The 15,599-nt window shown below is 44.5% G+C and overlaps 1 protein-coding gene across 2 annotated transcripts in view; it reads left to right on the top strand.

Annotated features, from left to right (window-relative positions):
- The first annotated feature begins 1,844 nt into the window (after positions 1-1,844).
- The window catches only part of abat (4-aminobutyrate aminotransferase), a 28,157-nt gene continuing 14,402 nt past the window's right edge, over positions 1,845-15,599 (top strand). Inside the window, exons 1-6 of one of the 2 annotated variants that reach the window (XM_034540482.1) lie at positions 1,845-1,962; positions 2,077-2,183; positions 2,534-2,595; positions 8,720-8,867; positions 15,160-15,257; positions 15,335-15,364. In XM_034540482.1, coding sequence (XP_034396373.1) covers positions 8,798-8,867; positions 15,160-15,257; positions 15,335-15,364 — 198 coding nt within the window. In that variant the 5' untranslated portion in view covers positions 1,845-1,962; positions 2,077-2,183; positions 2,534-2,595; positions 8,720-8,797. The remainder of the gene's footprint in view (positions 1,963-2,076; positions 2,184-2,533; positions 2,596-8,719; positions 8,868-15,159; positions 15,258-15,334; positions 15,365-15,599) is intronic. The other variant, XM_034540481.1, reaches the window with a different exon arrangement.

The following is a 15,599-nucleotide window of genomic DNA, read 5'->3' as shown; positions in this document are numbered from 1 at the left end:
AGAGATTGGTCTGTAGTTAACCAACACCTCTGGATTAAGAGTGGACTTCTTCAGGAGAGGTTTAATTACAGCTACTTTTAAGGAATGTGGTACATGGCCTGTTAGCAAAGACACATTAACAATATCCAACAGAGAGGTGCCAATTAAAGGCAACACGTCTTTTAGCAGCCTTGTTGGGATGGGGTCCAAGAGACGACAGGTAGACAGTTTAGAAGTAGAAACCGTTGAAGAGAATTGGTCAAGGTTGATGGGAGAAAAGCCATCCAAATAAACACCAGGGCATACAGCCGTTTCCAAGGCCACTCCACTTGAGGACAGATCGGCACTGGTTGAGGGCAAGAGATCATCAATCTTGCCTCTAATAGTTAAAATCTTTTCATTGAAGAAGTTCATGAAGTCATTACTACTGAGGTCTATAGGAATACATGGCTCCACATAGCTGTGACTCTCTGTCAGCCGGGCTACAGTGCTAAAGAGAAACCTGGGGTTGTTCTTATTTTTCTCTATTACTGATGAGTAATAGGCTGCTCTGGCATTGCGGAGGGCCTTTTTATGTTTTAAGACTTTCTCGCCAAACTAAGTGTGATTCTTCCAGATTGGTGGAACGCCAAATGCTTTCAAGCTTTCGTGATGTTTGCTTTAGTTTGCGGGTCTGAGGGTTATTACCAGGGAGCAAACCTCCTTTGCTTCACCGTCTTTTTCTTCAGTGGGGCTATCGAGTCTAGTGTCATTCTCAGTGAGCCTGTAGCACTATCGACAAGATGATCAATCTGGGATGGACTAAAGTTAGCACAGAAGTCCTCCGTCACATTGAGACGTGGTATTGAATCAAATGCAGAAGGAATCACTTCTTTAAATTTAGCTACAGCACTGTCAGATTGACATCTGGTGTAGAAACTTTTGACTAACGGTGTACACTCCGGGAGTATAAACTCAAAAGTTATGAGGTAATGGTCTGACAGAAGAGGGTTCTGTGGGAATGCTCAATGTCAATGCCACATGCAAGAACAAGGTTGAGGGTGTGGCCAAAGCAGTGAGTGGGTTTCTGTACTCTCTGACAGAAGCCAATCAAGTCCAACAATGAGATAAATGCAGCACTAAGGCAATTATTATCAACATCCACATGAATATTCAAATCTCCTACAATAATAACCTTATCAGTTTTAAGGACTGAACTTGATAAAAACTCTAAAAATTCAGATAGAAATTCCTTGTGGGCAGAATGGATAGCGCTCGTATAGGAAGTCATCATGACGTGATAAAGGATCTTGACGATCTCGAAGAACTCTCTCCCTATAAAACGCTAATCTAACTAATATCACTCCTTCATCAATGGGATCTCTGATGAAGGGAGCTGCAAGCTTATCCATATTTCTGGATGTGTTGCTATGGTGATTTTGCCAAACTTGCTTTGTGGAACCAAAAAGCCTGACTAATCTTATCCTGAAAATTATCCAGCTAACTGCGTTAGCCAGGTACTAGAAATAGGGCCCAGGACATCTTGTCTGATAAGCAGGGAACCTTCTCGACTCCCCTTGGCACTGTTTTCGAATCTATCAGGTAGATGTGTCCTTCATGACTGTTTATACGACAACTTCACTCCAGTTTCCCACTCAATCTGGATTAGTCTGACGTAAGTGACTATATGCTCAGTTTTCCTGGGATTTGTATGTACATGTGTTGATACTCTTAAGTCGGATTCTCAAAGCCACCGAATGCAAAGAGCAATGGTGAAAACGAGTTTACCATCACGTGCTTTGTGTCTAAATGCAAATAAAGCTTTGTTAAAAAAAACTCCACTAGAGGCCAGCCAGCCAGCCAGCCAGCGAGCCAATCAGAATAAGCCCCTCCTCCTGTAGAGAAAGCCGGTGGCCTGGCTGCTCATCACCACACACACACACGCTCACACTCTCTCCTGCTGTCCAACAGTCATCCCTCTGTGCTGCCGACTCCGGATCCTCGGTAAGTGTAGGACCTCATCGCACCACGGCTCATGAACGACCGTGTCCGCAGGAGAGACTTGTCAGGATCAAATCGCTGCCTGTCGCATTGACGCTCACTCGTTCCCGGCGGCAGGTGCTCGTGCTGTTGAACCGTCAGAGCGTCGGGATGCGCGCCGTTCGACAGCGTCCATGTCAGGGAAGCAGTGGAAGAAGCATCGGTGTTGACATCACAATCGCAAAGTAATGTGACTTTATGACTGCGATGTCAGCTCACTGATAGAATCCATAACTCTGATGAAACGTGATGTCTAGTGTGTGAGCCGGCCGGATCTAGTCGGAACCAGATTTTGCAGCACACCAGATATGCCCAACAGACATCCTTCTAAACAAATGAACTCGTTTGAATGCTAATCAGTCGCATTACTCCTCACATTGACCACTCAGCATATTTCACCTTTCGTGTAAGAGCAGCGTTAGTTAACTCAGCACTCAGCAGTAATAACCACAGTAAATACATGTGTTCAGAAGTGTATTTTTGATACTATCAGTAAACGCTGGTTTAAGAGTAGTTGTTGTTCTTTTTGTTCCAGGGCCCCTGAAACTCAGTTCTGGACTCCTCCAGGTCTCTGGACCCACGTTGGACAACAGCAAGGTGAGGAATTGAATGCATTCTTTTCACTCAGCCGACAGGATGTTGTTACAGGTGCAGCCCTCTCCAGAAGTTCAAAAAGCCTCCACATTCTTTTACTACACACAGGCCAAGTAGGCTCACGCTACATCAATTCTGTGGTACTCTGTGAATGTAAAGTAGACACAAACTGGCAAAAGACAAAATAATAGAAAGCAGAACAGTTCTGGGTTCAAGTATTTAAAGGAAGAATGTAACAATAAAGTGTCAATGGATGAATGCTGACATTGTATAAATGCAAGTCCATTTACCGTTGACAACTCCTTCACAAGATCCTCAGTGTGAAAATAAGCATAGCTGCCTTAAATTTGCTTTGTTACTAAATGTTGTTTTGTGAGGCTATACAGATGTATGTATACACAAATCCATTTGGATTAAGTAACAAAAGGTGAGGCCAGGTTCGTTAGCATTGGATGTTAAAAGAGAGGAAGTGACGAGTGGTTGCTATAGGTACCATGCAGATTTACAAGTCAGCCTGAATAGCGGTAGATTAGTGAGCAGTATCCATGAGTGCCCCTATCACCCTGCTTAAAGATGGAACATTTGCATTAATAAATATACATGACAAGTCATGTTGAAAGAATGGTTTGACCATGATGTTTCAGGAGCCGATGGGCGCCAATTCAATGAAATGAAATTACATTTATTTTGTCTAGCCCAAAATCACACATTACCAATTATCCTCAGAGGGCTTTACAATCTGTACACATACGGCATCCTCTGTCGGATCAGGAAAAACAAACCTTCAGGAGAGCAACAGAGGAGGATCCCTCCATCAAGATGGACAGAGGTACAATAGATGTCATGTGTGCAGAAAGAACAACGTAACAGTTACAACACAGTCAATGCATATGACATAAATAATTAATATAATGAGAGTAGTAGGCATGATGAAAAAGTTACAACTACCAACAATAGATATAGTAGAATAATAATGATAATAAAAGCAGTACTGGTATTGACAATACTAATTGCAATGCAACTAATAATAACAATGATCATAGCGGAAAGTGTCAGGCAGGACCAGGGTCCAGATGTAACCATGATCCATGTAAACCTGTGAGGAGAGAAAGCACAAAGACTCCAGAAAAGGAGTAAAGTTAGTAATGCGCATTAATGGTGCATGAATTCATACAGAAGGAGATAGAGAAGGTGAGCGTCAGCAGGGCCATGGCAAGAGGCAGGACCCAGGAGGCAGGACCGGCTCCAGACACATGGAAACCTGTGAGGCGAGAAAGCACAAAGACTCTGGGGAAGAAGTACGAAACATCTTGTAAAACAATTTAATTCTACTGGCAAAGTAATTTTTGCACAACGGTAATATATTTAAGTAATTTTACGATGAAAAAAGACTCTTCTCATCTAAAATCAGTCTATTAAAACAATGTTTCTGCTCATTCAAGCAGTGTGGATGAATGGATAAAACTAAATAAAAAGTCCTGTCTTTAATTAAGACTTCAGTGAAGCAGCCTGTGAGAGGAGGCACTCTCATCATCCTTGCTATGATAACATTCTGAATTGGACTAAACCTCTAGGAAGGGAGGTGACTGCCTGGAGCTCCTTAAAGCAGCTAAAAAGGTTAACTGACGTTATTACTCTAAAATAAAGTCTCACACTATTAAGAGACATTGAGGGACTCTTTGCCATTAGTGTCAAAGTAGCTCAGTTTCTAATATTTTAATTTATGTATTTGATTGGATAAAAAAACAATAATGATCCCAAGAATTTAAAAAGCTTGAACACGCATGTTAGGATGACATGTTTGACCATTGACTAGGCCCATTGTCTACAGGTTATATTCCTGTAAACTTTCAAATAGCACAAGAGTGAGTGGAAGTTCTGGGATTATTATGGTATAGGTGATGTTTTAGGCACCGTTCATGCAGGAACCTGCATGACCACATGTTTGAGACATCCACACTTTATTTTCGCTCATGCACAGTGCTATTAGTCCACAAACTGGATTCTTGCATTTATCCGTGACTTGGCAGACTGGGCCTTCAGCTTGGCCAAAGCAACCACCTCCTCTGATGGAAAGGACCCTCTTTCTCTGTGTATTTTCTCTTTGTAAGGAACAGGTGTTGCATAGTGCTCCACTTAGTTAGTGACCTGACATGTATTGCCAGCTACCAGAGGCTTAAACTAAACCATCTCTCCACCTGAGGTCCCCAAACAGTAAAGTAGAGAATCAAAAGCTGTATAAAAAGATCCAGCATATCTTTGTTCTTTTCAGGAGCGTGAAAGAAGCTCTGAACTGATCATATGGGAATGCTGGTGTATGTAAAGCATTTTTAAAACAAATTGATTCGATTGATTGAATGTGTCAGAAAGCTCCAGCAACAACTCCATCTGCACATTAGGGTCGACCCCAAGCTTGAGAAACTCTAAATCAGTCTGTTCATTCAGTTATTTCGCAGTTCTCCTCCCATGTGTCTACATTGTAATCCGGTCTCCTGGTCAAGTTCTTTTTTCTAGATCCTTTACCTCTATCAGTGTGTACTAGGAGAAAATATAAAACCTCTCTGTCTCTGTCACAAACGATGTTATGTCAATCAAATGCTGGCTGTGGAGTTTGATAGGGCCACACTGCTGCCGTGGTTACGCAACGCTCTTTTTGTCAATGCAATTTCAGGTCACTGGAGGACGGGACGGCAGATTTCACCGTCCCAGACCGGTTTTAGGCAGAAAGGCAGCAGGCAGGACAGTTTCTGTCATGTATTTGTTTTTATTTTTTATTCTTTACTGTTATTAAAACCCTGTGGGTTTTCCTATTTGAATTCTATTCAGTAATTTTCCAGAAAGGATCGATTGCATTTTCCATATTGGATGATTTTGAAAGCCCATGGAGCTGTAGACCATGTCTGATTTTACCAGGCTGTATATTCCTGTCATTATGATTACTTGTTTTGTAGTTAACTTTTGTAATTTATAATTAATAGGTAATTGTTGAAAGGCAACAGGAAAGCTTAATGAATTGTCTGGCTGTTGATAATTAATCTAGTCGTACTTGTCAAAGTCACATTGTTTTGTGGGAGTATGACCTTAACGGATCCACGGCCTTCAGGAACAGAAGAAGGGTTTTTGTGTGCGTGCGTGCGTGTCGCCTAAGCTTTTTGTTCTTCAGAATAAGGTAGAGGCTTTAACTAAGTCTCATTCTATATTATCTCATTTTATTCTGATCAATATATGACCAACATGTGTTCTACTATTCTTGTTTTCAGTCACCTTCACTGACGTAGTTGAGATGTAGAGACATGATTTCTAAAAATCATTCCATTCCAACACACAGATATGTGGGATGTGTTTCTGTGACTGGGTCTTCTGGGTAAATATCTATAGCTGTCTGATGTTTTGCCATCACTTGTTTCTCTGCATTATGAGGATATTTCATTCTTTTAGTTTTAATTCAGGGGAATCATGGGAAATGGACTCTTTTAGCTGTGAAATAAAGGGGATGATGATGGGGGAGGGGGGGATATGCCGTGTTTGAACTTCTCTCAAGCTCTTTTTAAAAATGTTTTACTTAACTGACTGTCACTTATGATGTGCGCAAATGAGTGCAACACTTCCTGGAGAAACAGTCTGAAATTGTGCCCCTTTGTCATCGTATGCTAAACACACTTGTATGTATATGAACTCATTATTTTCTAGCATTAGTCAGTATTTTGTCTCAATAGCCAGGCGAGACACATCTTCCCATCGTCACTGTACACAAGAACTTGAATGATGAACACCAGTATTTGATAATCAATAATTAAAATCATGTTCTTAATAAATAACAATGCATTATATTTGTAAGGCACAGAGCCAGTACATAGTTAAAACTAACTATAATAAAAAAGTAATAGTTGACACAAGTCATAAAACTCAACTTAAAGTCACAAACGCCTTCCTGAATAAAATGTTTTTTAGGCCAGTCTTAAAAGAGTCCAGTGTCTGTGTTGCCCTTAGATGGTCAGGGAGACTGTTCCATAAGCGGGGCGCTGCTGAGCAAAAGGCCCGGTCGCCCGGTTGTTTTTGAGATAAAAGATAAAAGGAGGTTTTGCACAGGTGTTTTATATGGTCATTAAAGGTCAGGTGAGGATCAAACCTATATCCCAGATTAGTGACTGTGGAGGAGAGGGGTATGACTTGACCGTCGAAGGTAAGATGAGTTATGGAGGATGACTGAACCTGGTGTGGAGTGCCAACAAGGAGGGCTTCAGTTTTGCTATTGTTTAATTTGAGAAAGTTGTTGCTCATCCATGTCTTTATCTCCCCAAGACAGGCGGTGAGACATGAAATGGCTGCAGAGGGGCTTGGGGTAGTTTTTATGTAAAGCTGTGTGTCGTGAGCATAACAGTGGAAGGACATCATATGTCTGCTGATGACACGACCGAGGGGGAGCATGTAAATAATGAATAGGATAGGGCTGAGGACCGACCCTTGCGGAACACCACAGGAGACTGGGAGCAGTCTGGACTTGCATCTTCCCAGTGACACATATTCAGTTGTGCCAGAAAGGTAGGACTGAAACCACTTGAGCACAGAGTCTGATAGTCCAACAGTGGTGTAGAGGCGCTCTAGGAGGATAGTGTGATCCACTGTGTCAAATGCAGCAGTCAGGTCCAGGAGGATGAGGAGTGAGGGTGATCCTGCATCGGCTGTCATCAGCAGGTCATTCGTAACCCTGAGCAAAACCGTTTCAGTGCTGTGGGCTGAACGAAATCCTGACTGAAACTTTTCAAACAAGTTGTTGTGTTTGAGGTGGTTCTGAAGTTGAGAAGTGACTACCTTCTCTAACACCTTGGACAGGAAAGCAAGGTTGGAGATAGGTCTGTAATTGGCTAGAACCTCCGGGTCCAGGGTGGGCTTCTTGAGAAGGGGACGGATGACAGCAACCTTGAGAGTAGGTGGGACATAGCCAGACTGAAGGGAAAGGTTAACAACCTTGGTGATGAAAGGACTGAGAGTGGGGATATGTGACTTGAGCAGAGCAGTGGGAAAGGGGTCCAGGGTACAGGTACAGGATTTCATTTTTCCTGTATAAAGTATTTTTTCATGAAGGTATCTATGGTTATGATCACTCAACTCACTCCCAGCTCAAGTATTCCAGCAGGCATTATTGCTGTTGTCTTCTCTTTGTGCTTTGACTCCAGATCATCCCAGTTTAAAGTCCCTGCGTCCCTTCAGCTGTCCTCCATTACTATACCCCTCCCCCCCTTCCAGGCATATGAAGATGCAGTCTTGTGTAACTCTCACTCTCTAAACCAGTTTCATCCAGTTCACGAGGTGTTGCCAAGAAACAGCTCATGTGCGTGCGTGTGTGTGTGTGTCATGGGTGCGTGCGTCTGCAGGGTCAGGGTTTCCTTTGCTGTTTGAAAGCAGCTATCTAGAATGATCCTGTTTCTGCTGCCAGTATTACATAAGAGCTTAGAAGAGAGAGCAGACAGACCCTATTTTGCCTGCACTCTACGCATTTCTTCCTTACATTTTCAAGAGTTACTAGGAATAGTTATTGATTCATTCATATTAGTAATATGGCTGTCACACCAGCTGCAGCCCAATCGAAAGCCTGAAATGGAACACATATGATTTACTTCTACTTGAAAGCCAAAATATAATGAAAGCCAAAAGCTCTTTTTGTTGTTTATTGCATCTGTTTTAGCTCTGTTTAAATTAGACCTTAGCTTATCTTGCTTTTGTTTAGCTTTCTGTTTATTTGCTTTGTCTATTAAAGCCCTTTGGGAACTGCTTTGAAAGGTCCTATATAAATATTGTTCTTCTGATTATAATAATAATCCATTTAATTTATATAGCGCTTTTTAAGATACTCAAAGACACATAAGAGTAACTCACGATACCATACTATCATGATACAGTGATTCTTCTATAATTGGATACTTGATAGACAATCAGCTGTGATACATTTAGGGGGAGTGCATTCACATATCTGTGAATGCACTCCCCCTAAAAAGGCACAAAGCAGTAATTATATTATAAGTCAATGCACTGCGGTGTCAATTTGACAACTAAGATCAACAACAAAGGGCATAGTCTCAGCTAAGTGCCTCTTTAACGCACACACTCCCTCTCTCCCTCTCACTAGGTGACCTGGTGAAGTTAGACCTTGAGGCCTCTCACTGCCTCTCCCTCACACTTCATCCTGTCTCTGGACAGCTTTGTCATGGCGTCCTCCTTGATCAGCCGTCAGTTTGCTCTCTCCCTGCAGAAAAATCTGTGGCTCAGTGCTCCAGGTAAATCCAACACTCTTCAATTTAAATGAAATCCTTTGGAATGCATTCTTTTAGTACCGTTTCACCAGGTCCTGATGTGGACTTGCTCTAATGTCGTCTTGTAGCTTTACCTAGAAGTGTTCGTAGAACTGTGTGCATAGCTGTCCTTTACTAAATGCTCCGTGGCTTTGCTTCCATTGTAATTCATTTTCTTGTCTTTTTTTTGTCTCCTTTTAAAACTGTTAAATATTTTTTTTTAAATTATTTTCTCTAAAACGGGCTGTGTCCTTTTTGATGTACCTGAATTGGTCTTAAAGTCTAAATTTAAAGCGCCTCTGGGAAAGCAGAACAGGCAAAATTATTCCAATGTTTTTTATAATACATATTGTATGCCTTGCTTGAATGTAGAGCCCTGCTACCTCACTGATTTCAAACTTTATTTCTAAGTTACTTTTTACTTAGTATATTATATATATATTCTGTATATTATCAGCATATTGTAATCAGTAGAAATGTTTTACTGACCTGAATCAGGAAGCTGTTATAAATGTTCTGGCTCCTCAGAGATTGCCGACTGAGTGACGTCTCAAAGGTCATCTCTCCTGCCAATCATCAATAGGCCAGTTTAGAGCTCCTGCATGTTTTAATAACAATATCGATATTTGGCTGCAGTATATTGATTAACCCTTTGATACACAACACAAATCAAAAGTGACCCGACGGCGTTGTAATTGTAAATATCTTTGCAATAAATTAATTTCATCATTCAGAATTCCATGAATTCCTCAATTAACTTGTTTTTGATCATCGCAAATTCTTATTTTAATTTGTCCTTTCGTACTTTTTTAATAAAAATCATTTTTGTATCACTACCCTTCTAAGGCACAACATGGGTCCAAAATGAAACGTATTCATTTCACATGTTATTTCATGCATGGCTGTGTTTCTTTGCTATATATTTTTTAAATCTATTTATTAAATCATTTAACATTACAAAGTAATCATTAAAATATATTGTTTTTGATTACCCTAAATCCATCCATCCATCCATCCATCCATTATCACCCGCTTATCCGGGGTCGGGTCGCGGTGGCAGCAAGTTCAGCAGGCCGACCCAGGCCTCCCTCTCACCCGCAACACTTTCCAGCTCATTCTGGGGGATCCCGAGGCGTTCCAAGGCCAGCCGGGAGATATAATCCCTCCAGCGTGTCCTCGGTCTTCCCCGGGGCCTCCTACCAGTTGGACGTGCCCGGAAAACCTCTAATGGGACACCTGACTAGATGCCCGAACCACCTCAGCTGACTCCTTTCGACACGAAGGAGCAGCGACTCGACTCCAAGCTCCCCCCTGATGTCCGAGCTCCTTACCCTATCTCTAAGGCTGAGCCCGGCCACCCTACGGAGGAAGCTCATTTCGGCCGCTTGTATCTGAGATCTCGTTCTTTCGGTCACGACCCAGAGTTCGTGACTATAGGTGAGGGTTGGAACGTAGACCGACCAGTAAATGGAGAGCTTTGCCTTCCGGCTCAGCTCCCTCTTCACTAAGACGGACCGGTACAGCGCCTGTTTTACTGCTGCAGCCGCACCGATCCGCCTGTCGATCTCCCGCTCCACCTTACCCTCACTCGTGAACAAGACCCCGAGATACTTGAACTCCTTCGCTTGGAGTAGGCAGTTTGCCCCCACCTGGAGGGAGCAATCCGCCGGTTTCCGGCAGAGCACCATGGTCTCAGATTTGGAGGTGCTAACTCTCATCCCTGCCGCTTCGCACTCGGCTGCAAAACGCCCCAGTGAAAGCTGGAGGTCACGGTCCGAGGAGGCAAACAGAACCACATCATCCGCAAACACCAGAGAGGCAATCCCGAGACTCCCGAACCGGATCCTCTCCGCCCCCTGGCTGCGCCTAGATATCCTGTCCGTGAAGGTCACGAACAGGACCGGTGATAAAGGGCAGCCCTGGCGGAGGCCAACACCCACCGGGAACGTGTCTGACTTACTACCGAGGAGACGAACACAGCTCCTACTGCAGGTGTACAGAGATCGGATGGCCTGTGCCAACGGGTCCGGCACCCCATACTCCCGGAGCACCCCCCACAAACCCCCCCGAGGGACCCGGTCGAAAGCCTTCTCCAGGTCTACAAAGCACATGTAAACTGGTTGGGCAAACTCCCAGGACCCCTCCAGTAATCTTGCGAGGGTAAAGAGCTGGTCCACTGTTCCACGACCGGGACGGAATCCGCACTGTTCGTCTTGAATCTGAGGTTCGACAAGCGGTCGGAGCCTCCTCTCCAGCACCCTGGCATAAGCTTTTCCCGGGAGGCTGAGCAGTGTGATACCACGATAGTTCGAGCACACTCTCCGGTCCCCCTTCTTGAAGATGGGAACCACCACCCCGGTCTGCCAGTCCATGGGCACTGTTCCCGACCCCCATGCGACACTGAAAAGGCGTGTCAACCAAGACAGCCCAACAATGTCCAGCGCTTTCAGCATCTCAGGGCGGATCTCATCCACCCCTGGCGCCTTGCCACCAAGGAGCTTTTTGACTACCTTTGTGACCTCTGCCAGGGATATGGGTGAATCCACCCCATAGCGCTGCCCCCTCTCCGGGGGACACGTTGGCTGGGTTTAGGAGTTCCTCAAAGTGCTCTTTTCACCGCCCGACGATGTCCCCAGTCCGGGTCAGCAGTTCCCCCCCCCCTGCTGAGAACAGCCTGGGGTAGACCCTGCTTTCCCTTCCTGAGCCGTCGGATGGTTTGCCAGAACTTCCTTGAGGCCAACCGAAAGTCCTTCTCCATGGCCTCCCCGAACTCCTCCCATGCCCGAGTTTTAGCCTCCGCGACCATCGCCGCTGCAGCCCTTCTGGCCCGCCGGTACCTGTCAGCTACTTCAGGAGACCCCTGGGCCAGCCAGGCCCGAAAGGCCTCCTTCTTCAGTTTGACGGCTTCCCTCAACCCCGGTGTCCACCACCGGGTTCTCGGGTTGCCGCCACGACAGGCACCGATGACCTTCCGGCCACAGCCCCGAGCAGCCGCGTCCACAATAGAGGCTTTGAACAAGGTCCACTCGGATTCCATGTCCCCAGCCTCCCTCGGGATTTGTGAGAAATTCTTCCGGAGGTGGGAGTTGAAGACCTCCCGGACAGGATCCTCTGCCAGACGTTCCCAGTTCACCCTCACTACACGTTTGCACCAGCTCCGGCTCTTTCCCCGCTAGTGAGGTGACGTTCCACGTCCCTAGAGCTAGTCTATGCCGCCAGCGATCGGCCCGCCCAGGTCTCCCGCCTGGCCCGCCGCCCGGTCTACATAGCACCCAACCCCGATAATTTTCCCTGCGGGTGGTGGGTCCACAGGGTGACTGCTGCTCCATGATGTTTTTTCGGGCTGAGCCCGACCGGGCCCCATGGGCGAAAGCCCGGCCACCAGACGCTCGCCGACGAGCTCCCCTCCTGGGTCTGGCTCCGGGAGGGTGCCCCGGTTTCCCTTGTCCGGGCAAGGTAGCTTCAGTCCGTGGGCTGCTTATCATCAGGGTTTATTGAACCGCTCTTAGTCTGGGCTCTCCCCCGAGACCTGTTTGCCTTGGGAGACCCTACCAGGGGCTGATGCCCCGGACAACATAGCTCCCAGGATCACTGAGCCACTCAAACTCCTCCACCACGTTAAGGTGGCGATTCATAGGAGGAGTACCCTAAATCATTATTTTCATTTTGTCAAAAATGACCCATGTGGTGGCTGGGGCGTGGTTATGCTCAGCTGCGGAGGGGTGTGGGGGAGTGGTTCAGGGAACAGGTGCCGGGAACAGGCCTAATTGCCCTCAGCTGCAGGGAATCAAGGCCTGAGTGTCTCTGCCCTATATATGGGGCATACAGTTAGAGGCTCGAGAGAGAGAGAGGAGCAGAGGCACAGCCGAGAGAGTAATAAAGTATATTATGAATCATATCCCTGTTTGTGCTTCATCCTTTGGTGCTGGGGGAAGAAACCTGCATGTGACAGCGTATAACTTGTTACAACCCATTTATGCAAGTGTGAATTTGATAGGAACCTTTCATTTTTAAATGTTTGCCACACTTGTCAGAACTACAGAACGAGCTGCTTTTGCACATCTGATTCACGTAAGTCTTATTTTACAATTGTTTTACCTAAAATATTTGATATCTTTTGAAAAGATAACTGCACATAATATTTGAACATTACTTCACATTGACATCCATTACTGATGGGAAAGTTAAATATGTCCAATAGTATTAGCTAGCTGTTAACATATTATATAGTAGCTAGCTAATGTTAGCTCATGTTATTTAGGTCAATTCTAGCTAACAATAGCTAGGTCAACATGACATTCTAGTCGAGATAGCTAATGTCAGCTAGGTCAACAAAATAAAACTTGAAATGGAACTGTATACTTGATCAACTTATTTTCTTTATCCACAGTGTTTTAGTATGGCTCTTCGCAGTCATTACAGATTTAAAGCTGAAATGGTCATAGAGATGCTACATGAAGAACAAGATGAGGAAGATGCAGCAATTCTTGATCCTGATTCTGAGTCTGAGATCTCTGATGGTGATGACCTAGACTATGTACCACAGGGTCAAGCTGGAGTTGTGGGCATGTCTAGAAATCCAGCTCTCGTAGATGACATCATCCACAACATCCTGAGGAGCTGCCCAGGACCTGCATCTGGTTCAACAACCATTTCACCAAAAGATGTCTGGGATTTGTTTATCGGTGACAACATCATTGAAGAGGTTCTGAAATTCACCAATTTAGAGGGACGAAACAAAAGAGAAGGAGTGGAGATGCGTTGATAAAGTAGAAGTCATGGCCTTAATTGGTTTGACCCTCCTTGCAGGGGGGACACGAGCTGGGACGTGGCCCTGCAGGAGCTGTTTCTGGATCCACTGCAAAATCCAATGTACAAGCTCATTGAGAAGAACCTTAAAATTGTGGGGAACAAGCCGGACATACGCCTGTCATGAAGCCATCCAAATCGAGGGAGAAGCATAGATCCAAATTTGGATTCAGTGCCAACATGACCGTGGTGAGTTATGTGATGAAAAAGGGAAGGTGTTGTCCTCCTGAGTACCACATGACAACAGAGCAGTGGATGAAACTGTGAAGAAGAAACCAGAAGTGATCCAGTACTCCAACCGAACAACATCAGGAGTGGACACAACGGATCAGATGGTTTGCACCTACACATGCAAGCAGAGAACATGGAGGTGGCCCATGGTGCTCTGGCACAATGTGCTGGATGTTGCCACCCTCAATGCCTCCAGCAACTGCACTGCACAGCACCCTGAGTACATGGGTGGTGTGACCAATGCACTGCAGCTATTCATCAAGGAGCTGGGCAAAGAGCTTGTCATGCCACATATGAAGAGGCGCATGGAGGGCACGCCCCACCTCCAAATGCATATTATAGAGGCAATGAGAAGATGTGGGTTAAAAAATAAACACTGCCACCACCCAGCCACATGAGGACATCAGACAGGAGGGCCAAGTGAAGAGGGAGAGTACCAAGAGTGTATGTTGTGTGAGTGTGACAAAGTGACAAATAAACATTTCAAATATTAAATGTGTAATTCTTTGGTTCCAATCACAGCTAAAATAAGATTTTTTTAACAAAATTAGGGAAGGAAACATTAAAATAATGATTTTTGGTAATCAAAAACAAGATATTTAATGAATACTTTGAATATTAAATGTTAAAATAAATTGATTTCTTTGAAAGGGAAGCCTGGTTCAGCCTGCTTGGTCTGCTGCCACGTGACCCGACCCCGGATTATGCGGATGAGAATAGATGGATGGATGGATATTGATTAAATATCGCAAGAGGAAGCAATACATTATATTTCCATAATGATATTTTGTTCCAACCCTACAAACTAATAAATTATGTTAACATGTACATAACCAACACCCTGATCATAGCTGGGATAGTAGCAGAATGTACAGTAAACACACTCTCTGTCTAAGTGTGTGTAGATCATTATTTCAATTCAATTCAATTCAGTTTATTTTGTATAGTCCAATATCACAAATTACAAATTTGCCTCAGAGGGCTTTACAATCTGTACACATACGACATCCCTGTCCCAGGACCTCACATCGGATCAGGAAAAACTCCCCAAAAATAACCTTTCACGGGCAAAAAAGGGAAGAAACCTTCAGGAGAGCAACAGAGAAGGATCCCTCTCCCCGGATGGACAGATGCAATAGATGTCATGTGTACAGAATGAACAGTATTACAAAGTTACATAAACACATTACATGAATATTACAATGTATATTATTGTTTTCTCTGTTCCTTCCACCAGGTTGTCGATATGTCAGTAAGGCCGCACCAAAGACCCAGGTGGAGTTTGACTATGATGGACCCTCCATGAAGACTTCAGTTCCTGGAACACGATCACAAGTAACACACAAGCGCACTCACGCAAATTACCACTCTATCCTTACTTCAGCTATAACTGAGTTTTTTTTCTTCTGTAGGAGCTCACAAAGCAGCTGGGAGACATTCAGGTGAGGTGTGTGAGAGAGATTAGCAGCTTCTATGTGTCTAAACTCTTTGAGCAAAGCTCAGCAAATCATGATCCTGAAACACAGATTAGAATAATAGAACATCTCTAGGTAACAGTCACCAAAATGTTGGACTTTTTATTCCCACAGTGTGATTATTTGTGTGTCGCATGGCAGGCGTATGTGCTTGTGTGTCTCCTGCCAAGTTAATACAGGAGGACTGAATTCTGAATAATGT

Source organism: Cyclopterus lumpus, chromosome 8 (genome assembly GCF_009769545.1).
Source record: "Cyclopterus lumpus isolate fCycLum1 chromosome 8, fCycLum1.pri, whole genome shotgun sequence".
NCBI lineage: Eukaryota > Metazoa > Chordata > Actinopteri > Perciformes > Cyclopteridae > Cyclopterus > Cyclopterus lumpus.
Note: the sequence above shows the minus strand (reverse complement) of the source record. Positions and strands in the feature narration are given on the sequence as shown.